Genomic DNA, 26,792 nt, shown 5'->3' on the forward strand with positions numbered 1-26,792 from the left:
GATCTTGATATAACAAGATGAAGATCATTAATTGTACACCTAGCTGTCGAGTATGAAAACTATTTCTCTTAAAGATTTTGTCTATACATGCTGATACGAATTGTTTTTTCTAACTATATTGTATATAAGTACAAATATACATCTTACTGGTTATCCGTCCTTATTTTACACGGCGTATGGGTTGATGTTCTGTTGTGAACGTTAATTTGTATGCTTTAGAGAGAGAGAGAGATGTTTATTTGAATACAAAAAGATAAGTTTCAGCTAATTTTTACGCATTTTTATTTATTTAGGTAGGAAGGCCTACTGGCAAATAGATCACCTAGTATGTAGTCATTAGCGTTCATAGATTGGTACCGAAGTATTTTAATAATTCTTTATATTACCAATGCACCTCCAACCTTGGAGATGAGAGAAACATGTTATATCCCCTGTGTCTGTAGTTACACCGGCTCACTCACCCTTCAACACTAACACTTATTAGAAGTTTCTAATTGACGTATTAGGTTTAAACATATGTGTGGCGTTGGATATAACGACGTCAATAAAAAACCGTCAAAGTTATTAATTAAATTGGTTCAGGAATATTAAAAGAAAAAAACTACGTTACGTTTCGAGGTCTTTGACTTTCTTTAGTTTTATATTTTCTTTAAAGCTTCATGAATGGTTCTGCGAGTTAGCTTTCACGTCTCACTCTCTATTTAAACAGCTCGGCGTCTCAGTAAAGCGGAGGTAATGTTCGGGTCGTTTTACAAACTCGTCGACATCATACAATTGAGACTGCATTTAGTATTCCTAGTATCATACTGAGACGACTCAAAAACTATGCACATAAAATGTTACGGAAAAACCTAGTGTTCCGACAACCAAATCCAAATCATAAAGACTGATCAACTAAAACCAAGACAAAAGAGATTTTATATGTTTTTATTTATTTATTTGACACGCAAAACGTTTAACGACACAATAACAAATACAAATTATAAGATACTATACATAAATCACAAAAACGTCTGTCCACCGAAAACATATTTATGTATGATATTACAGAGCAGACGTGGGTAAATGTTCAAGCTGGTGCCATCCACCTGTAGTCCGTTGGGACGACAATCTAATATCAAAGCGAAAGTTCAAGAGCAGAGCCCACGCATTTAACATAAGTATGTAACTTCCCATTGCTAACTAACATGTCGAGAATTTAGTGACGGAAAAAACACAAAATGACTTATTGGTAGAGCTGTGAGCAAGGTCGCCTAGGTGGCTAGGTGCCACCCAGACTTCACATAGTTAGCCGCCAAATAGCAATACATAGTACTGTTGTGTACCAGGGGCCAGTGTACTACAGGCACGAGGATATAACTTCTTAATTGAAGGAATGGTTAGTATTTCTTAGAGTTCAAATGTCTATGGGCAGTGGTGACCATTATTCTTGTCTTTTTTTAAGTTGACTAACCTTCTCGGGCGTACGCAGAACGACTCGTAGAGGACCAACGTTCAAAGATTCATTTTTATATTTTGCATCTGTATTTTCTTAAACAAAATAATACTATGAGGTAACCAATTGAGGTTTACTCTGATGAGGTTACCCATTCGCTTGTCCGCCTATCTATTTTATACCGCATAACCTGTAATGTCGTAGCCTGAGATGCAGTCGCTTGGCATCTTCAAAAAAGTTTATGTTAACAAAGTACTATTAAATTTATATGTATCCTCTCAGGTAATCAACAAATACTAAGTCCACACTTTTTTTTCATTAATTTAATCTCGTATTGAGTGAAATGCCTTATTCACGATGTTTTTTTTTTAATGATATTTAATTTTATTAATAGATCAAGTTATATATAGCTGTGACATCTTATAGAAATGTATACCGTGCGCCAGGAAGGATGTATTGACACGGCGGAGTCGGAAACTAGGTGTTCCAAGTTTACCTTTTCTCCTCGTGTCTACACTATTATTGTCATGTTTCTTTCAAAGAGGTTTATTCATACGATATATTTTATTTAAAAATGACATGACTACGGTCTGTAAAGTCAAAAAGCACTTATACATGAAAGTACGGCGGAGTTACTTGAAGTTGTCAGTCTTCGTCTTCTTCGGTCTGAATTGGTTGTAAGCTTTACATTTTCTTCAAATAATTTCAACTCGCTCTTGTTTCTCGAAAATTTTACTCGTCTATTTTTGGCTGTTAATATAAAAATGTACCTTGATGTTTCAACATAGAGATGTATCCACTATATATAGACTCCACGTAAATTGGAAAAACAAAATTACAATAATAATCATGTTTAATGTATATTAGATGTGGTAACGCATTATCTAGAGTTTAAATGTCAATAAATACTTGTTGTCTACAAAAAAAAATACATTCACAATAAAATATGCGATAGGTAAGAAACAAAGTAAAAATCGAAAAATGGCACAGATTTGAATTCTGTAGATACGATTGAAAAAAGCAATTATCGATGTACCATTTACAGCATAGAAAAAATATTATGAATTAAATAATATATTGACATTTTAAGATATTAATTTATATGTAAATTTACTACCGATAGAAAACAGACCTACATCAATGAATACACATTTGTTAATTATATAGAATTAAATTCATTAACGTCCCACGAAAATCAACAAATATTGTTGATTAAAAATATGCTTTATATATTTAATGTATTTTTGACATAAAAAAAATAATTTACTAATCGATTCAGCCAATGTTGGTATATAAAAGATCTGTAGGGTAATATATATAGTACATTACCGTAAAGGGTCAAGTTAATCTTTAAAGTGGATGCGACAATATAGTGAAATTAACATAAGTGAATAAAAACACGGGTGGTATAGTTACGGGTGCGGGGTGTCGGGCGTCGCAGGTTGTTACACCCGGACGGATGACGTAGTACTTGCCCACCTATTCAAGCCACTGCCGCCCACCCTCCGCCACTTAACAACAAAGAGATCGCTCTACCCTCTTTGTTACAAGGAACAACTCTTCCCGGCTACCACTTTTCAGTGTTGCCTCTCTTAAAAATAGATGGCAATTTAACTTTGAACGTTTCCCAAGTTACTTTTGGACGTTTTTTTTATCTGTGTCACTAAATGGTCTGTCTTTGTTTTTCATACACGATAATCTAGGGTCATTAAATACAAATGTCATTTTATTTATATATTTTTACGTTAAATTAGAATTTAAAATAAAACAATAGGTATTTAACAATAAGACCGTGACTTAAATTAAAATTAAAAAATATTTAAAAAAAGAACGTCCAACTAATAACGAACAAGTAATAGACAACAAATCAATGATATTGTAAACGGAACGGTAACAGGCATAACACGGTGTGCTATCGAAGGCACCGCTCGTATCCCGTACTAATCCCATTGGGTTCACACTCATGTAATTGGATGAAAGAGGGATGAGTACGGAGATTGCACCGGAACGCCAGCCCGTCCGCTAAGAGGATAATAACGTACGAACTAAAGTCAAACAACGCATCGCTCTATACTTCGAAAGGCATTGTTCGACTCTGTTACGTAATAAGATTGAAGAGCGCTTCCTAGCGCGTAAGTAACCGATTCCACATTTATACATACATTATTCGCGTTACGGTATCATTAGATGTCTTCACGTATGGGACTCGTAGAGTTTATTCATGCGATACATGTGACTGTATAAAGAGTTTGACAACATTACAAAGCTAGCATTATCATGTACTTAAACAACTAAGCGAGCAACATTTTTGTACGCTATTTTTAACTGTATCGAATCTGTTAATCGCACTACCACCATTCTCAATAGTAAACGAGATTCAAACGATCTCGTAACCATAAACAAAAAGAAAACCTCAGGGTTTATTCCTCCACGTTTGGCGAGTTGATGGATGTACATACACACAATATTCGGATTTCATCCGATAAACGCAGGGCTTCGTTACGAGGTTTTGATTGCCCTTATACACGATGTTACGATTAATTACTAACCGCCAAATACAGACGAAACAAATTATGAACACAGATTACATAAAAGCTGCTTATTCGGATTCGAACCAACGAACTTCTAATAAAATTCACTTATTTCATCTACTTTGTCATTCTAATACAAAAACTTAAATAATTATATTCATAATATTCTCTGCCGTGTATTTTCCAAAATTAAACTCGCAGTCACTCTTGCTGATAAACAATATCTATGCAAAAATCTACGTCAATCCTCTGCACCGTTGCTGCGTGAAATGTCAAACAAACTAACAAACTTTCGAATACACAATATTGTTCGTTAATATTAATAACTTTTTCGTACGAAACGCATACATTATTTAGGTAACCGTCAGTCTGAAGTTCCTGGCCCGAGCGTTCGATGGTACGATAAAGGTTTTTAATTCGAACATTAGGGGGACGAGACACTTTTGTTGCTTACAAATTAATATAATTATTATAGATGATAGATGGCCCAGTGGTTAGAACGCGTGCATCTTAGCTGATGATTTCGGGTTCAAACCCAGGCAGGCACCACTGAATATTCATGTGCTTAAATTGTGTTTATAATTCATCTCGTGCTCGGCGGTGAAGGAAAACATCGTGACGAAACCTGCATGTGTCTAATTTCAACGAAATTCTGCCACATGTGTATTCCACCAACCCGCATTGGAGCAGCGTGGTGGAATATGCTCCAAACCTTCTCCTCAAAGGGAGAGGAGGCCTTAGCCCAGCAGTGGGAAATTTACAGGCTGCTAATGTAATGCTAATGTAGATGATGACGATTGCGGTCACGGTGGCTAATCTCAAGGGAGACCGGCCAACATCGCATGACATATTAAAGTGCCCAAGCGTGTGCGCAAACACAGCTCTCTGTTTCCTAATCCGATGGAACGGCCTTATTACAGATACTAGAATCTAGCGTATGATTCGTTTTTATTTCGGACGTAATTTGTATTCGTACATTTCTAGCAGTAGCTTCTAAATTACTAGTGTTGCTTTTTCATACTCATATTCCGATTTTGATATTAATATTAAGTCCCGTCAGCTAGAAAATAAAAATCGGTCAACAGCAAGAGGAGAAAATTGTACTGAACTGTTTTCTTCGTCTATATATTAAATCATATAAGTTGCATTCCTGTCTTTGCACAATAACTATATTCTAATAAATTTATATTTAAATTTACCTGAAAACTAGGTATTTGTTTTTTCATCCTTACCGCGCTGTTAAGTTATTTCAAATGCATATTTTTGTAGTGTATCACTATTTATGACGAACGTCAAAAGTGTAAAATCTCACGCGTCACGCAATTCACGCTTGCCACGTCGATATCGATAGCTCTAAGAATAAGCTGCTTATTTAGTAATAATATATACTTAACCCTCCTCCAAATAAAAAACCGCAAGTATCAATATATATTTACCTAGCATTTTACCCAGGAATAGATTAGTCTTCAAAGCCTTATATTAATCGTTTCTGAAATCCAATTAACCAATTAATACTCTATCGAGACCGAAGACAAACTCCGTCACATCATCTACGTATTTAATGAGTCTGTCAAGTCCAGAACGGTTACTTAAATGCTCTTAATACACTATTATATTTTAACGTTCGTTATAATTATTGAGACAAGATGTCCCCAGAGGCTATAAGATGGATGGAAAGATCAAAAGATTCCTTACTCAAATGTTTCCATTGGACACGTTGACCATTTATTTCTAGCTCAACTAAAATGATGCGAATGTTTCAACCAGCTTGCATTGGAGCTGCACATCCCATGAATCTGACTTTCTTATCAGAAAAGGTGATTTTTTGCCAATAATGGCTAATAATACGAGTCACCTGATGGCTATGAAAAGAAAATTACTCGACAGATAAACCCGATTAGCTTTTTATTCCATCCCGCCTAGAAGCTCGGTAAATACGGCTTTTTATGGTAGGCATTAGACCCGCGAAATAGTCAAGAGAACGAGTAAGTGTTACCAATCGAGACGCAATTTTACTAGCAGTGAATCAATATAAATGTTAGCTTTATAGTTATTTCGATATGAATTTAGTATATTATCCTATATAATCCCTATTTAATCAAGTGAAAATATAAAGAAATAACACATAAATTTATTTTATATCTCCAAATTTTTTCTTGGAAATTCTTTGTTAGTAAAATATTCCGTAAAATACTTTCCTCGAAGTATTCTGGTAACTTTTCGTTATTTTCTTTGATGTTACAAGTTGAAATAGTACATAAGGTAGATCAGTAGCATAGTTTTGAAATTGTTTGGTAGTAGCTAGCTTTTAATGGGTCAAAGAAGTTATTTGATTTTTCTTAGAGGCAGCTCGGAGTTGGGTAGTTGTCAGTTACATGGTTCCTTGCCTCGGAATACACTTAAATCTGTTTATTCTGCGAGCGATATCTCTCCGGACGTTTCTGTTCGTCTTCACATCGAACTACGAATATGATGTAATAGAGATTGCACCTGTAGAAAAGACTAGACAGTCTGACGTGGATGAAATCAAAAGAAACATAGATCAGTAGAATTTTAGCTCAAAACAGTAAAATATTAAAAGCTTGCATGAACAGTCAAAATTATAATTGACCGTATCATAATATATTGAATTATTATGGATTATACAACAAAGGATAGGCTTTTAGAAATATTTACAAAGGATTAAATCAGGTCACAAACGACCAACGTTCAACGACCAACTGGCCATTGCTTCGATATACTTAAACTATGATATAATTAAAATTATTTTGTTATAGCGTCTTTGTCTGTACAGGCACAAATTACTGTTGATTGTAATGCATTTATAAACATAAAAAGTATATAAATTTCGCAGACGTCAAATCAATTCAAATTACAACTTAATTTAAAGAGGCTCTGTAACAGAAACACTTGAACAATTTTACAAAATGATAAATTCAATGTAAAACTAAAACCAACGGTGAATGTACAGAAAAGAACCGACGACGAAATCAGTAGTTAATCTTTCAAACGGATGTCTTTATTATCTTTACACGTGCACTAAGTGTTTTGTGCAGATTACTGCGTGTCCATTTTTTTTCGTGTTTTATTGTATGGCTTTATGCAGGTCCCACTGGTTACCACAACGTCAAATGACATTACGATCGATTCAGTGGCTTAGTCGCGATGAGATATCAAAGAGACAGACACATTTCCTTTCGCATTTATAACATACGTGCCTTTTGTATCTCTTCTATTTGTGATGCGAGTGAGAAATTATAATATCATATAGGATCATTTTATCGCCTGTCTCTTGGTAATATTTTATATATTATTAACCTCAATATCCACGGTGGCTTCGTTAAATGTTATGTAGTTAACGTGGCGTTAAATCTATGTTTACCTTTCTTCTGGTCGATTGCCTGTGGGGGCGGCGTGACGGGCGACTGGACGCGCGACTGCAGCGACGCCAGAAGTTTCCGTTTGTGGTTACACAACTTGGTCAACTCGGCGCCCGCCGCCACTTGATACGGCTTGCTCACAACCTGAGAACAAATGATTGACATATTTAGAGGCGATCGATGCATATTCACACATATAGTAATGTTTAATATTTTTTTTAATTTGGCAACAGAGTCATTTGATCGTTTTCTGGGATCCTGTTGTAAAACCATATACAAGTTATTGACTGTATGCAGTCGAGTAACAGATGTAATAAGTTTATGCTCGTTTCTTGTATCAATGTTATACATATGTATCACATTTTCTCAGAAAATCATTAATATTTTTTCCGTAGGTATATACATAACATTACAGAATATATATACATAACATTACAGAATATATATGCAACATTTAATATATTGAGCTCTTTAAATTAATGTTTCAATGATTATTTAGCTCCTAGGTTATTGATGGCGCGAATAACCCTTTCCAGCATCAACAGTTAGGCCAAGAAATTCAGCTGACTCAACTGGAACCATCGATTCCCCATTTGATAAGTAAATCAAGTTTTACATCGCTCACATTTTTATACGTAGGTACTAAATTTTAAAATTTTTGATTTTTCGAACAAATTAAGTTCAGTGTTTTTTTCCGGATTTGAACTTTAGCTGAAGATCAGTTAGGATTTATTTGTCGTAACCACTGGGCCATCTCGGCTTTATTAAACATTAGTTGCCTTGTAAATATTAAAACTAGTTATAGCCGGCATTTAAGGTTCAATCGCTGCTTCAATACAAGAACGATCATTTATCAAACAAACAATAGGTATATATCTCGAACAAGATTAAGAACGTACTTGATTACAAATACAACTGTAAATAATCATTTTCTAATTCCTTAGATTACTTTAGTAACCGTTATTTACGTCTTATTTTCGAGATTAATTGCGTACAAATTGCTTTTAAAGTAATAAAACATGATGTAATCTACGTTTAAATTAACATTAATAACGCAAATTTCTTAATAATGGGTCTCGGCAGAGCAATTCTAAGCTTAGCTTATTTATATAAACGACTTAACGACGCTGAAAACTTATCGTACGCTGAAAATTCTGTATAAATCTTTTTTTTATTATAATTTATTTTAGATAAAGAAACGGGGCAACTGGACAACCCTATAGTATGGCCACTTAGGAACTGGAATGTAAATGTTCTTACATTGTCAACGCGCCTCCAGCTTAGGGATCTAAAATGCTAGTGTTATGTCCCATTGACCTATTAAACACTGAATTATTCATCGTTCAAATCAGAACACAACATATTTCTGTTTGGCTGTTGAATAACTGGTAAGCGATAGGGGTATCCAATCAGGCCAGGCCTGCACAAAGACCTACTTACCTCCACAACACATTATACTAGTAAAGTCTATACTAAGGAGATTAACCATTCAATCTGTCTGAGTGTGACTGTAAAATTGTATTTATTATTAACATCAACTTATACAAACTTTTTTATCGTATTAAGAACCGCACTCGTGAAATTTTGAGAACCACAGCGTCAAAGACAAACGAAGCGACAGCGTATCAAACGATACGCTATTTAATAGTGTTATCCTCGAATATATGTATAAATATATACGTTCATAAACGAATTACCAGACATCACGAGATTTCCGAAACTAAAGGTCCGATTGTATTGAAAATTAGCATAATTACTCCTTTGGCGAAATATATACTCACTAAGAAAGGATTTTAGGAAACTTCTTAAAACCTTAAGTGTTAAGCGATAACTTTTACATGGTTCACCAGTACGGTGGCTGGACGGACAGCTAATAATTTTAGTATAGTCAATGTCGCTTATCACTTACAGACATTTCACGGTCGCGTTCTCCGGCAATTGCGACTTAACATACTAACAAACTTAATTATAACGATATAATAATCGAAACACAACACATATAAAAATGCAACAGCATCGTCATCAAATTCATTACATAAGATTAATAAAATCCATTCAATAAAGTCGACACGCAGATGCACCGGTGGAAGTGTGATTGCGTTCGACATTCAGTACGGATGGCCGCCCCTCTTGCATGGCTGCGCACACAAATTGCCACGGCATTTACTGACACAGCTAAACAACAACGTACTCGCTGTATTATATGACATCAAACATTCTGTACCGGACCCGAATTCCACTGGGCGTACACTCAAACGTTTACACGGCTATTGTGACTTTGTACAGTCAATTTTGTTTCATAAAACGGACCTTTACACTTTAATCCATGTAATATTTCAACGAGTTAACATACAATACACTTATTTAAGGATTACAAAACTTTATGACTTTCAAAAGTCAAAAGAATATCAGTGAAAATAAATAATAATTAAAGCAATATTAGGGTTGAAAACACGTCGCCCAAAAAGTTAAATGCAAAATCGTTGCATTCAAATAAGACCATCATAATGTAATAACCATACCATACAATACAATGACCATAATAAAGACAGCGAAATCTTTGTAAGAAGTTAAATTCAAAAGCATAGAATAGCTATCTAAAAATTGTTAGGCAAATATTCAAATGTCGAGTCCTTTATTTACGTTAGTTCCATTGATAATATTTGAGGTCACATGACATGCGTTTTGGAGTTACGTTTAGACAATGTCGACATGTCGCTGGCTGCACTTTTCGATTGCGAGGCTCACTTTAACGCTATTGCGGTTAACACACCGCATGTTCACGCCTCCCTACTTCATTATTACTTACTTATCCCAACACTCGTATGTTGAAACGACGCGATACTTTTGTATTTGCAAATGTATTTATCTATACAAATAACTTTATTAAGAGGTAACCGATATTTGTGCCGATAAGTGTGCTGTGGGGTATAAATTATATTTATATCATATGATTTTCTTTATTAATAAATTGCACGCGTGCGAAGGCGGAGCGTCTCGCTAGTTTATGGATAAAGATGATGTACATTTTTAATTCGTCCGGATAGTAAAGATACTTATTTACAACCGGATACTTAGTAATATATTTTCATTAATCCACGTTGCCACGTTAATGTATTAAATATTACTGCACATTAGTATAAATTTAAAACTAGCTAAATAATACGTATTTTACTAGACATCACCTACAGGAGATATTCTTTGACGTAAGTATAGAAATGAAAACGATTTCGAGGCTCAATTTAACGCTATTGTAGTTAATACACAAAAAGGCATGTATTTGTTAAAACAATGGCAATGAATACATAACAATAAAATACCCACATAAACAATACCACATTTCTAAATAAAACAAAATATGTATCAATATTTTAACTATAAAAATCGTAGTGAAAATAAATTGATGTATCGATCGACTCGGTGTTAAAAATAAACATCATAGCGGGTTTGGAGCGACAGTCGCACTGGACACGACAATTTTTAATACTTAAATATAACTTATTTAAACATAAAAATAATATATTGGTTAATTACGAAACAGCTTAACATCGCAGAGAATAGCGTGTTATCAATAAAATAATGTAATAAGTATAACAACAATCGTATCCTCCACTATGTAATTTATATGTTTTTAGTAATTACATAATTTATGACACTTAACTTCAGATTCTGAAATTCTGATCACTGTGAAATTAGTTAATTTTGAATAGTTATTGGTGCAGGGCAGCCGTTGACGAGAGCGGATCAATGAGCGTTCAGTATTTAGTTAACTCTTAGGATAACAGCGATTCCGATTATAATTAAGTGCACTGTAAAGTAAATTGGTAACGCTTTGTGTCCCTGGTAGAATATAACAGAATAGAACCACTCTAACACCAACCGTGGTCGTCATAAGAGCGGACAAACGAATTGTTTCTACCTTCTTCCGAAACCCACCAACAAAGGCATTATCAAAAAGAGTTCATCTCTAACAGACGGTACCTAAGTCTGTCAAATCACTTTATTATTTAAGATTTGAGTTGAATTTAAAAAAGGAACATTTAAGCAGTAATAAATTTACATATAACCACGCTCAGATTTAATCCGAGTTATGTTTAATACTGAAACGTTATTTATACCAAACGACAAAAATTATTATAAAGAGCTCCGGTGGACGGAAAAAGGTAAACAAACACAAGGGTCATAAGCTGACTTTACATGAAAACAAAATGAAACTTCTTTCCCCTAAAGGTTAAAAACTTCTCAGAAAATGTAGCACACGACGATAAAAATATGATGTACTTATAAGGGTTCAAGCATCTACGAAACCTTATGAAACGAGGGTTCGTTGACCGCAGCGCGATAATCAAAGACGAGGAAACGTTTTTTTATTTGCAAAGTTCAAAAAGTACAAGAATTAAAAACACAACACTGCAGTGAGATTCAGTCGCATTATGAAAATTTAACGCATTTGAATATAGCCCTTACATCGATATTATAAAGTCGACAATTACATAATCGTAATATAAAAAACTACTTACCACTTATTCTTTTAAAATCAACTGACAGGAAGCTGATGTTGAGGTTTATTGGACTTCACTTTCTTGTAAGCATTTAATGAGCTGGAATTTTATTTTAATGTTTGTTTTTTTTAAGCAACGTTACCGTAAGATTGTAGTTATTATATTTAACCGTTGCAAAGTAATCATGTAGAATAAGGGAATTTAATACGTCTCTATTTAAATGTCAACGAGGTGACAACTTACACTGAACATATATTTATGGTATTTTTTCATTCATACCAAAAATGGTTAAAATACGGGAGAGGTTGTTAAAGGGACGACGCTACTTCGGCGTTTGTTTGCCTCATGCTAAGCTATTTTTATCGAAGAATAAGTACGCTATCATTTTATCGCATACCGGTTTAAAATATATATATATATATTATGTTCGTTTAAGGCTCCATGAGCGATCGTCTTAGTAACAATATATATTTCTTTACTCACATTCTTAATTTGCAGCAATACAGTAATTGAATTGTTTTAACACGCTTGTATCAATGGCTATCAATTTGATATCAGTTAGATTATTGAGGAAAGATAACTCATAAAAAAATACTTTACAAAAACTCCGAAAACGCAAATGATTAAAGACCTCGCTATGTTTATCTTTATGGTATTCTTTGACATTTTAAATATATTAGTAGTTACTAAATTAACTATAGACAAACGAATGTTACTCTCAATTAGGTACTTTAATCATTTATTAGACACATTCATATTTATATCCTTTCGCATTTCAAACGTGAATATGATAACAAAATGTTAGACAACAAAATATCTGTCAGTCCTTATGAATACATAAATTATATTATCACACAGATACTTATAGAATAAGAAGAACTATTATGTAAGAACAAACCCGAAACTCAACTCAGAACAAGTTCGCAAATATCAGAAAGTGATTTGTGATAATGCCTCTAACATCAAATCAAAATGGCGTTTCATTAAGATGATTAGGTCATCATACCCATTTCGGTCACACCGACCAATCTGAAGGGAGACCGGCCATCGCCGCAGGGCATGTTATAGTGCACAAGTGTGTGCGCAAACACAGGCGCAATCTCAATTCCCTCACTCTTATAATCCAATGAACCGGCAACGGGAAAGAGTCAGGCACAGGACCAACGGATTAACATGCTTTCCGAGGCACACGATCACTCCTGTCCATCTAGGCTCCGGGTTGTTACTGGGAATTTTTGGACAAAAAATTTCAATAACTTTTTATCGGCTCCATCTAGGGTTTGAACCAACACCTTCGAGGTTTGTGGCCCTATAGTTAGCCACTAGACTAGAGGCAACCGAGGCAAGTCAGATATATCAATATAGTTCATATCAACAATAAACGTGGAAGAGATGAAGTGAGTGGTTACAGATACTCAGCTGATCGAAACACTAAACATAGAATTGCTAACTGGTGTTGATTTGAATGTTTTTTTTAAACCGAAACTGAAATTATTTCTTGACTGTATGATATACATCACAACAGCCAGAAACTCTACTACATAGATATTCAGAATTGTTGCTATGTAATGTAATTTATGCGCTGCGAAAGTATTTGCCTAAATTTTGATCAAGAGGTCCTTACAAATTTAACCTTTAACTTCAACACATTCAGACATATGAATATAGTCGTAAACGTTTATTGAATTAAACAAATGGGTCACGCTGAAGGGTTACATTCACATACACAATATATCGCGAACTTCGTCTGATCGATTCGTTCGATGTGTTACTGTTTTCTAGAACGCCAAGACAAATTAATAAATACGGTCATATTCGTTATCTGGGTTAGACAGACACGAGTCTTTGTATAATATACGTCCCTGCCAAGTTTCACTTTGTAGCATTTCTGAAGTATTTATTTATTTGTTCATTGTTATTGCAAAATAATTTTCACGAGAAATGAATTACAAACAAAGAAAAATTAAAAACGAGGTCAGGATTTACTCTATTATTTTTACGACTTTTAAGTTCAAAATTGGAACAAAATATTTACATACGATCTTTTGCATTAGCACTAACGTTATGCCTTCCTAATTCCTTTTACGTAAAGGCCGACTACGTCCTCGTAATACTTAAAAGACAATGTCTGTCTCAGCAAGCGTCGAATTTACGTTCATAAATTACATTGACCAAATAAATAATTACATTTGCGGATTACACAATCGATTTTATGCATTAAATCTCATCTCTAGCTATAAAAACTCTTTTGAGTAATCAATATAATTTATGAGATGTAAAGACAAACATCTTTAACATTAATGGTAACTTCAAAGCTACTAATATAAATTAAGTAGAAATTAATTAAAGTTGTTTATTAATAGTATAGTCGAATAGTAATATATAAGATTCGAATTAAATTTTTATTAATGAACATTATAGCTCTTAAATTTAAGGTAATAAGAATGAGATTCGTAAAGTATTTGCGTTCGACGTTATGTAATCCCGGTCATTATATAGAAACAATCAGGTTGATGGACGTTGCAGGACAGCGGCGGGCACTCCCCGCTCCGAGCATGACAATCTAACGACCATCCACTAATTAATAGATACGTTTCGTCCCTGAATAATTCATTGTTTTCCGTTTCGTAGTTTCATCTACAAATTGATTCACCGGTCAAATTAACGTCACAAATCCACGTCATTGTTCGCAGTGTCCGTCGTTCGTTCATTAATAATAATAATCTCGTATAATATAACTATAAATATTTATCGTATCATAACTCAACTGGCAAATATTTTGTTGAGCGACTGCGAAAAACGAACGTAACAGACGAATAATTATTAAAAACGGTAACGAAAAATATAGCTAGCTTGTTAGTCGTTAGTGATGAAATTAGAGCGATTGAGCGAGTGCTCTACCGACATGAGATTAGTAAAGCGACGACGTAAGGAAGTCGCTTATACTTCTTACGGGTCCAGTGTCGATGGGCGAAGGTTACCGGTGACCATAATTACTTTCAAATAAAATAAAATACATTTTATTACATTCATATTTAATTGTAACAGATAATATAAAATTGTCAGCTTATTGGTATAATGTGTATACGTTGCTACTCTGCGATGTAAGTCTTTCTCTACTCTGTGCCTTAATTCCGATGTGTTATGCCAATTGATACTACAATAGGTATCCAAACAAAAATAGTACTTTTTATCAACACGACAATTGAAAATGGGAATTTACTATTAGTAAAAACTAACCCATGTTATACTTCATAACAACTTTGTTATCAATCTTAATAATATTTCATTAAAAATTGAATATGTCTGGCCGATAGTAGCCAGCGTCCGCATAAAATAAAAAAAAAAAAACAAGTGACAAATTCGTTAAGAATTTTTCCAATGAATTCAGGAATTCACTCATATCGACTTTATGCGATGATGAATGTTGTGCAATTTGTCTGACTCGTCGTCAAGCGCTCTTCACTAATTAATGGTGACATTTATTGGTGCCAAACTTGTCCGTGCTGTATGCGTGTGCGGCCCCCACGCTCGCGGAGGGAGGCGAGGCAGACCGGCCGCCCAAAGTTCGTTAAGCGATTCATACTTGGCTTATACTGTAATAACGTATGGTATGCTCACGAAATGAGAATATAACTTCAATTTAAAATAATTTCAAAAGATTACGTCGCGTTAACAATAAGAGGATTTATATGTACGTATGTTATTACTCAGCACGAAAAGGGTACACAACTCCAATGTGTCCCTTTAATTATACACTCGTGTGTAAATGTTTAAGTGTGAAGGGGCGCTAATACGAGGTTTATATATGTTACCACAAACTGCATGAGTAATTATCTTGTTGTCGAAAGATAAGTGGCCGCAGAGCTTCGACTTTCCCCTCCGGTAATCTTTATTCAGGTCGAGTCTCGACAAACACATTCGCCCACTAAATGTTCTTCGAAAAAAAGAGGAAATAGCGATCGTTTCTGAGCGAAATTTTCGGAACATCAACAAAACGAATGTAAGCTAACATTGAAATAACATTGACTTACACTCAACAACATAAGCGACTATTTATAGCTTCATTTTAATATATTCTATCGATATCAAATCGGCCATACATATTTATTTACAGTCGGTAAGGTTTTTAATAAGAAAGAAAATACAAATATTGTCTTTAAATTTACTTGACTAAAACTTCGTGTAATCATAAAAAAAATTGGCAAATTACCTTACCTACTTTGTTTAAGTAGACAACACTAGGAATTTGAATTGGCCTTTTTCAGTGTCGAATCATACAACCGGCCGGAATATAGATTTCATCGAGACGAAGCGACAAGAAAATATATTAGTTATTATGCTTTTAATCAATATGCCATACATCACAAGAATTTCGAGACTAAAGGTCCGATTGACTTGAAATTTAGCAGTTACTACTTTCACGACGTAGACGCAAGCTAAGAAGGATTTACAGGCAAATTACAACTTTAAGATGGAGGAAATGACTGAATGAACCATATATAAATATATTTATATATCTATGATAATCAACTGGTAATAACTCCCAAACTTTTTTACCATTTATAAAATCTTATTTGGTAGTAGACTTTGTTACAAGCCCTTCTAGGTAAACACCACCAACCTCAACATTTATTCTTAAAAAATATTGGTTACAATTTCATATGACGCAATGGCGTAATGTCTATGGGCAGTGGCTACCACCAGCCCACACTTGGTTCAATTGCCTGTCCGCCTAACGATAACATAGAAAATTGTCTTATTCATAATACCTACTCTTGGTTCTTCGTATTACTTTTAACATTAAATTTAAAATAATAAACCGAAAAGCTATTTTAAAGTCTGTCGTTTTCCTCGAGTCAAATCAACAAACAAATAACAGTGAAAACTTTCCAGACCAATTCCATCATGATTCAGAATAAATAACGGAATTAGAATATCGTTCCCCGAGACATGATTCCTTTGTATACTATCTCAAGGAGCCGTTCACAGTTTCACATGCGATATGGCTCATTGTTGTGTATGACTCCATTCTATTCGGCCATCGGTAGATCTCACAATGGTCAATAAACAAAGGTGTAGCCTAAGCCGCCTCGGCCCCTATCGCGCCATCGGATTGCCGAAGCATGTCGCGCCAACTGTCTCTGAGCGCAGTTTATTGCGGCCTGTGTGGCGTGTGGCGTGTGGCGTGTGGCGTGTTAACTTGTGTAACAAACGCCTTCTAAATTGTATGAAAACACCTTTAGTTCGATTGTATTCACACCCGACGAAATTTAGAAAGTATATTTATTCTAACGTTGTTTAAATTTAAACATTGAAAATTATTATTCACGTTGATACAATTCGTAACACTTCAAATAATAGCAATTATTTATATTAGTACATATTCATTTCGTGTGGATATAATAACCAGTAGCAAATATACTTAGACTTTTATGGTTAGATGATATCATCTAGCTAGAATTTTAATTATTATTTCGAAGTTACACTTTAAGAGAATCATTTCTCTTATATATATTATTGTTTTTTCTAATTACTACAATTTAATTTGAATAAGTTTAATAAAATTTCGTTTATATCATAGGGAGTGGGTACGTACCCACCGCGTCATTTGCAATATTATATTTTATTTATTCAACATTTCGAAATGGCCAAATCTTAAAAAGAGACCAATTTAAATATTTAATTCTTACAAGGAATACGAAGATGATAAAAATCATGAAACAAAAGATGAAAGTATCAATTTATGTAAACGGATGAGCATTTTTGGAATTAACGACCGACGACGGCTTGTTCCGCATTCGACCATTCGCTAGCTTCACGCTCTACGGAGAAAGTATGATTTATTTGAAATAATACTTATTGATTATTATCTTCTATACTTATAAAAGATACGTTTTTTGGAACGCTATTAATTATAATTTACAATACCAATTGGTATAAATAATACTTATACCAAAAGATAGACGTTTCAGAGGTTTAAGTATATAAAATCCAGTATCTTAAAAATACCAATAACACTCTTTCGAGGACACTCAATGAGTTTATGAAGATGGTGCCTGGAATCCACGACTTCAAATATAGACTCATATATTTGTGTTGCATATGAATATGAGATGTCTATAAAAAAAAACTTAAACTGTAATGCTGTCTGGTAACAAAAATATGGAGTCAAGCTAAAATAACAAATACAAATTAAAAATAAGATACAGGAAAAGCATATCTGAAATACAAACATAACAACAAAAAAAAAAAGTATATATCATACTATGTATTTAATTAGTAGTTGAGATTCACGGTTTCACCTATTGACGCGACGAACTTGAATTTCTATGCTCTTGTAGTCATGAAACATTTATACATAAAACAATTTAATTTAAGAAATAATTGTAAGTTTTATTCTTTATATATTGTTAATATTTACGAAAATATTTTAATTAATACCTAATCCTTAAAATCGTTTCAATTGTAATATTTGTCAAATTAATAAATTCATAATCCACTACGATAACAATCTACTGAATAAGGTAAAACCCAAAGATAAGCTAAACAAAATAAACTACCTACATCAATTAATCACTTGACTTGAATATAACTAAAGTATTAAAATCATATTTTCTTAATAAATTTCATGTCTATAAAAAAAAAATCGTAGTATTTGAGTCGTGAACGTCTATGTGTAACTAACTTAAATTGTCCAGAAATATTAATACATTATTGTACAAATATTCGAGATTTCCTTTCGAATTTCAAACGTTGCAAACACATAAACAGCCAATTATTTTAGTGAAAACCCCCCTCAGGTAAAGGTAACAGACGATACTTGTATAGTTAAAAACGGAAATGTACACGATATTCAACGTTATTATTTCAAACAAGACTTGATATCTGATCGTAACGTTAAGGACAAACCACTTTATATGGACACATACATGGTCTCTATTCCTTGCAGCTTAAGGACTGTAATAAAACAAATATAATGTCTTTGTGGTCCATCGTATTCTGCTCGGTCGGCACTTTCACCTTACACGTGAAAGTTGCCATCGACAGTTTAGAAACCAATTTAAACGTCTTAAATACTCGTTCTAAGCAATACACTTACTTATTTAAACGAACGAGTTGCGCTATTCTGCAAGTTAATAATTTATATTTGATAGCGCAAATTTTAATAGTCACTGTGAATGGCATATTCGAACATAAAATTACCGAGTTCAAACCTAAAAGATATCAGTCGGTTAAAGTTAGGTTTTTGAGGAATATTTGTATTAAATAATTGGCAAATATTCTGCGCACTTTTACCGCATGTGGGTGTAAAATAAGCCAAACTACTAACATTAAATGTACATCGATTGTAATATCTACTACTACAAGTAAAATACATGTACATATTTTTATCAAATTCAGTATCATATTGAATTTATTCTTAAATTTATATAAAACCTTTTTTGTAATACGTTGAATTTGTAATTGAATAAAATTAACCTAATTATTGTTTGGTACAACATTAACAGATTAACAATATACTCGCATTTAGGTTAGTATATTACTTTAATAGCATCGTCAAAACAAAGAAAATTTCATAGAACTAGATATTATATATTGCGGTTTAAAATTCAACAACAATCAAAAACGATTGACCTCGAACAATCTGTTAAATGTCACTCGAAAGCACGTCGCCACGCGGAAACACGAGACCTTTAATCCGCAATGAAGAAATGCCACGGCAACAATACGGAACAATCGTCGATAGCGATCATTGAAATTACAAGTGTACAGAACAGTGTATTCCAATTGCAGCAGCAGTAGAGAAAAACAAAACCTAGATTTACATTTTACGTAGATATTAATAGTTCTTGGTTAATATATCTTTACTTATAATAAAACACTGTTTCACTTAACTACTTGTATCCGCTTTAATTTAATCCCAAAATTTCGATTACCGCTTCAACATGTAGTGCCTGTAAATTTCCGACTGTTGGGCTAAGGCCTCCTCTCCCTTTTTGAGGAGAAGGTTAGGAGCGTATTGCTCTAATGCGGTTTGGTGGATTCACATGTGGCAGAATTTCAGTGAAATTAGACACATGCAGGTTTCCTCACGATGTTTTCCTTCACCACCGAGCACGAGATGAGTTATAAACACAAATTAAGCACATGAAAATTCAGTGGTGCTTGCCTGGGTTTGAACCCGCAATCATCGTTTAAGATGTACGTTTTCTAACCACTGGGCCATCTCGTTACAACTTCGCCGACATTCATATGTCTTTTACGAATCCACGATGAATACCATACATTATTCTCGAAGTCGAACGATTACATCATATCAATTCAAGGTCTAAATTGTTTACTTATCTTTAGTCCTCCTGCCATTGGAATAGACTTGAGTTGTAGGCGAATCACGACTTGGAGGATTTGCAAAAAAATATATACAAAAGATCTGACACTATTTACGATGTGTTTATTGTATAAGTATTGCATAAGGCATAGAATCGTTCGTCGTAAACAATAATGTAATGGTCCATAAACGTCCAAGCATTTGAACGTGTTGCTGAGATGATATCGCCGACAGTTGGATCAACGACTGCCTCACGACCATCCCACCACGACAAAATCGATGGAATATATTCTTGAATATAAACACTTAATAAGTATATGATACAGTACTTTTATGTTCATATTATATTTAATAATATATTTTTATATGTACTATGTTGATCATATTTTGTACTTGTGGGAAGGAGAGAGAACGAACTGACCGCCGACAGCTAACGTTAGTTGGACATTCAGAAATAATGTTTTTAATAAAAATATATATATATATAATTTATGTTGAATGTTTAATACATGTAATGACTCTGTTTATTGATGAAAACTGCATTAAAATCCGTTGCGTAGTTTTAAAGATCTAAGCGTACAGACGGCGGGAAGCGGAAATATTTTATACTAAGTAGAGATTGTAATAGGATATTTACATAGAAAAGATTCATCAAAAGTTAAGTTATTGTTGATGATTGATGTCGGGGAAAGAACCTAAATTACAAATTATATTTATAATTGAGAGATATCAAATGGGTTGATATGATTATTATATGTCAATCGAAATGATATCACAAAGATTTGAATTGTTAAAGTTTAGTATCTTGACTAATTCCATGTACAGATTGAATTGAAAGTAAACATTTTATCTAGCAAGACAATCTTTCTAGTATTTTTAAGTGAAATTATAACATACTATATATATGCTTTAAATACTACCTTCGTGTTCGTAATTCAGAATAAAATATAAATAGTTTTAACGAAGAAAAGTTTTTTTTTTATTTTTAAGAACATTTCGTTTATTATTCGATTATTTCGTCAGTTTATGGTTAAAGAATAAATTATGGAATATTAATAATCATATTAAGTACATTTCATAACATTTAAATACTTTTTTTTGATAATTAAATGAGAATCTCGATATTTTACAACCGATCTTTTTATTTGCTTTCAAATTTGAACGCGGATGCAACAACTAATTTGCAATGAACTCGTGTCTTTTCAAAGAATATTTCTCGAATTTTGTGTATGGCAAATATTAATAACATTAAAACATACTTGAATACTTAATGAGATATCGATCGATAAATTGATACAATTTATTGACGATTTGTAAATTAATATTTGTTAATATTCTACGCATAAATAAAACTTCGTGTAAAATGACCTTAAATATTATTAGTCCACTATTTATTTAATTTCAGTTTAATTATGATCCTTTGAATATTTATGAAATTATTTCTCTATATATTATGCACTCTTTTATTAAAGTTAAAAATATAAAAATACAAAATACTAGCGACTGCCCTGGCTACGCACGGGTGCAGTTTATTAATAATGAAAAAAATATGATATAAATATAAATTATGTCCAGCATTTAGAAATTATCTAGCTTTCTACCAGCGTAAATTCTTTAGAATTCAATCATTTGCTTCGGATATTAACCCTACATACAAAACCAACACATTTTACCTCTTTATAATATTAAAGTAGTGTTCAATGAATAAATTAGTTTGCAAGTATATATTTTATGATTACATTACATCATAAATACAATTTAAAAAAAATACTTAAAACCATTCTCGTATTTTTTGCATCGATTTTGAACAAATCACTACATTAGCATACTAGATCGTATCGTCACGCGCACCAAAAAGTGCACAATTTTATGAGTAGAACTGGTTTAAAAATGAAATTATACTTAGTATCAAAACAAAACAGCTCAGGATTTGAACCACACAAAGTGAAAAAATTACGTATGATATGTTTACGGTTTAAGAGTTTATTTCTTATACAAACAAAGTTCACTGACATGAGATAAATAAATAACTCGTTAGAATACAATGTAAGTTGTAGTGACTGATGAAATTACGTAATTAAGAGATCTTATAATATTGTAATACATTTTAATAACGATTTATTTACAATATAATTATTTTTTTCTTAATTATTTCCTTTGGTAATAGATTTTATAGTTTTAAAACCATATTTTAGATTAAGATTTCTTTGATTTTATTGACGATATTGAATAAATAATAACATTAAAGATTAAATAATAATACTCGCATATACGCTTCAGGTTTTGATTTGAATCTTAACGGCAAAGCACCGAGTCGCATCCACGGAATTCAATCCATCAACGACAAGATCGGAAGAGATACCAGTGAATCGAATCGATGTTGCTGAATGTGAAATCGAGATCTCGACGAGTGCATCTCAAGACGAATGCTCTAAACAAAGAGGAATCGATGAGAGGGGGCGTGCGGGGCGTCGTGGAGTGCACCGACCTCCCCCTCCGGGACGCGGTGCAATTTGTACATTTCAAGTGCACACAAAGGCAAGGCGAGGAGGTCGCAGAGCTTTGACAGAATTAACTTGTCCGAAGCAAGCGACAAGGTAAGCGTCAGCATCACCTTTATTGAATCGCACGAACGAACGAGAGAGAATTTTAGTTGCATGCAAATTTCTACTGCATGCGACATAGCCTTTACAGTCGGGAACTTACCGACTGTCTATAAAGTCAGTCGAATGACTGTCTATAAAGTCAGTCGAATGTAAACTTCATTTTCGGGCGCACATTTTAATGTTAAGTCATTATTTCAATGAACCGAAATGTTTATAGATAACAGTGACTTTAGCTTGTTGTATGGATCCAATTACTTTACTAAATAATATAAGGAAATGTATAACTAAAAAACACACACAGATATATCCAATATTTAAACAATTCATGAACAAAATAAAATCTGCAATCATTTAAATATGACATATAATTATAAAACTTTCAAGCAGACCACTCGTAGAGCTGAGACTTAATAAAATTAAACAACATTAAAAATTGAAGGGTTCTAAACATGTTTTTCACGAGATTATCAAAGCAAATAAAACTCGTACGCGTTGCAAAGAGAGAACCCACTGTAAACACAAAGTGGGGCAGCTATAACGACTCACTTGTTAGGCAATGGGTGTGCTCTGAATAACTACATAGAATAATTTCGACGATGCCCTGTCGTTGAAATCATACGTCGTGAATCAAACGAAATATTTAATAGATTTTATTTGGTTTATTTATTATGAATATTGATTGACATATAATTATTTTTTTGTAATAATATGAATGGGCGGATGGTGGCAAATAGGCGACCTCATGGTAAGTGGTAACCACCGCTCATAGAAATTGGCCTCGTAAGAAATATTAACCATTCCTTACATCGCCAATGGGCCACCAAACTTGGCAACTAAGGTGTTGTGTGTTGTGCTTGTAATTACACTAGCTCACTCACTCACTATACGTGGTGAGTGGGTGGAACTAGACAAATCAATGAGAGAACACGTGAATTAAATTCACGGGTCAAATATTAGCAAGCGAAAATGATTCTACATAACATGGTTTGAGTTAACAATTCATCTCTTAGAAAACATCGCGAGGATACCTATTACGTTTCGCAGAGGATCAGTTCGGTGGTTTTATTACACACTAAAACCTTCTCGAAAACGCACTGCATCTTCTGGTATAAGTTTAACAGTTTTTCAGCTAGGCGTTACAAATAAACCTCTCCTCGTTTATTAATATACCTAGGTATATTAATAGTTTAATTATATTCAGTAACATTGCATACATCTAATTCACGGTCATATTTCCTAATCACCTATCCATTTGAACCTATAACGTTATAACTCGATCAATTACCTTCACGATGATAGTCAATTAGGTATCTAATTAATTTCTTAATTAGTCACAACTAACTTATATCACGCGCAATGATTTTTTTTCCGTATCCATTTAATATATCTCTTGGAAACAAAACAAAGAGTTTATTAAATAACTTTATTATACATTTTTAAAAATTAATTACACCCATTTATTTTATTAATTTATTTAAGAGAAAATCTAAAAAAAATTAATAACGTTGAGTGATTTCAGAACTTAACTTTTACGTTACAATTAGTTATAAATTAATTATAATACCTAGAGACCGTACGAAAGGTCGTCACATGTTTAACGTCATAATGGTAAAGTGCTTATGATGACGATAGTGACTAATAAACCTTAAACAGTACAAACCCAACCGTTTGCTATCGATGAATTCTTCCAAGCTACACATTTAGATGCAGTTTTCACCATCATTCCGGTAATTTTGTTATGGGTTCTTCGCTCATGTCAACGTGTTATGAAATTAAATGATGATCAATTGAGTAGTTAAGGCGTAACGTTACAAATAAATAAATAAATAAACAAACTCATATTCACACATAAGAAAATGGGTCTAATTCAGTTCGCAAGATTTAAACTGAACCAAGTAGCAAACATTGCATGTTTAAATAATGGCAATATAGATAGCTTCGCTCGATACTGATTTACATCATGATATACATATATAATTATTTAAAAGAATATGACGGACTAATTTTAGACAACAAGAAGAGATAAGTGGTAAGTTACAAATGAATAAATCATCATCGTATCATTTCGTCGTATAGGGGCACATTTGACACTGTGACGTCACATACGATCTGGAACAATCGCGTCGTCATTACTTACTTTTATTCTCATAAAGATGTTATATATAAAGGAAATCAAATCATTCATTCGTTTATTAATGAATGAATGATGAAATATTCAAACCAGTTTATGTTATTCGTTTGCATAACGAAATTTATTTATTGGTGATATAACAGATTATCGATTTTATTCATTTCAATATTGAATGACATGAAACGTTGACGAACTCTACCCGAACCGTACTTTGAGTATGCCGGACAGTACAATAATATAAATAAAATGTATTGATTGATTTTATATAATTTTTACCCTAGACTTCGGTCCCATTAATATGAATTGATAAGTTTTTATATGTGTTAATACTTGTAGGGGTTTTCTAGGTTTTATGAAAATAAAACACAGTCCAATAATTGGTACACATCAATTTATAATATTCTGACAGCGTAACGTTGTGCCAGGAATTAATAAAACGACCGAATGTGCTCCTTTGGCGCGTCCTACCATCTTTATACAAAAATAATCGGAAGTCAGTTTACGAACTAGTGAGGTTAAATTATTGATCACGGCGTAATTTATTACTATAATGATTAACATAAATATAATTGAGAATAGTTATTATATGGCTCAATAGCTGGGCGCCTATGTGCTACTTGTTAACATATGACTTGCAATGTTTTCTTATTTTATTTAGGTAATGAATTAGAATCACTGCCTCTTACACGTGGTTAGAATTTACACGTTTGTTTCAGATGGCGATGCATTTTTATGATAAGGGTAAACTTGTCAACAGACAACAGAGACACGAACCATGTTTACAAAAACCTGCTTGTTTTAATATATTTTTTACGCATTTTAGATGCACATTTCACGGTTACTTAATAATACGTTCGTTGCGAAAAATGAATAAAACCTTCGATGAATAACTTGAGATAAAAAAATAACATACTTATATTAGCTTAACTTGTACGAAACTAGCGAAGCGAATTTTTAAACTAATTTTAAAATACTTTTAATTATTATATTTACTGTCTTTTTAGACTAGTGGCTAACTAGACCTGGATTCAAAGCGGAGTCGTGCCAGTAAAAGTCACAAAAGTACAAAAGTACACGAAAATATTATTAAGTCAACAGGTGTTTGTCAAGGTGAACATTAGGTAATATTTCTTATTCAATTGCGAAAGTCATATTATGTTAATAAATATTTAATTATTGCAATCGATATGAGATTATTTTTTTAACATATAACCAATCAACGACACCTACATAATTGACACAGATTAAATATTTTCATATAAGAATTTAAATCTAAATAAATGAATAAAATTAATGTTTGTCTATGATTTTGAAATTAGTTACTATTTATATTAAGTTAATACGGCTCTCGCCAGGTAACAACAACGAATATTGCTATATTTGTTTGTTTGTTGGGGTAATATTGAAAAAAACCAATAACGACAAATATAAATGTTATGGAAACGGTACATATTTTAGGATTTTTCGAAATTCTCCTTGGGATGAAGAGGCATAGAATTGCTTTTATTCATGTACTTAATATGTATAATACGGCTTGTATTGAACGTGATATTATAAATGCGAAAGTAACTGGTATTTGAATTGAATAGTGTCATAGTTGAGTTTGGTATTAAGCGAGATTGAACTCCAAGGAAGGATCATGTTAAATTTTTGTCCAACACCTGTTAACCAACCCCTATATCGGAAATGGAGATTCGGACGATAACTAGTTGGAAATAAAAAATAAAAACAACTGAATCCAAAAATAATAAATATTTCAGTTACAATAAATGTCCTATAATATTATAACTAGTGCAAGAATACTTGAAAAATCTCATCTCCATTGATCGTCTTGACCCACACACACACACACACACAAACAGTTGAAATTTCAAT

At 33.0% G+C, this 26,792-nt stretch overlaps 1 protein-coding gene across 3 annotated transcripts in view; it reads right to left on the reverse strand.

Moving 5' to 3' along the window:
* LOC113392194 (uncharacterized) overlaps nucleotides 1–26,792 on the reverse strand; it is a 71,856-nt gene that overhangs the window by 15,346 nt on the left and 29,718 nt on the right. For all 3 annotated transcript variants that reach the window (XM_064215441.1, XM_064215442.1, XM_064215443.1), the window contains exon 3: nucleotides 7,349–7,490. In XM_064215441.1, the coding sequence (XP_064071511.1) occupies nucleotides 7,349–7,490 (142 nt within the window). The remainder of the gene's footprint in view (nucleotides 1–7,348; nucleotides 7,491–26,792) is intronic.

Source organism: Vanessa tameamea, chromosome 7 (assembly GCF_037043105.1).
Source record: "Vanessa tameamea isolate UH-Manoa-2023 chromosome 7, ilVanTame1 primary haplotype, whole genome shotgun sequence".
NCBI classification, from domain to species: Eukaryota; Metazoa; Arthropoda; class Insecta; order Lepidoptera; family Nymphalidae; genus Vanessa; species Vanessa tameamea.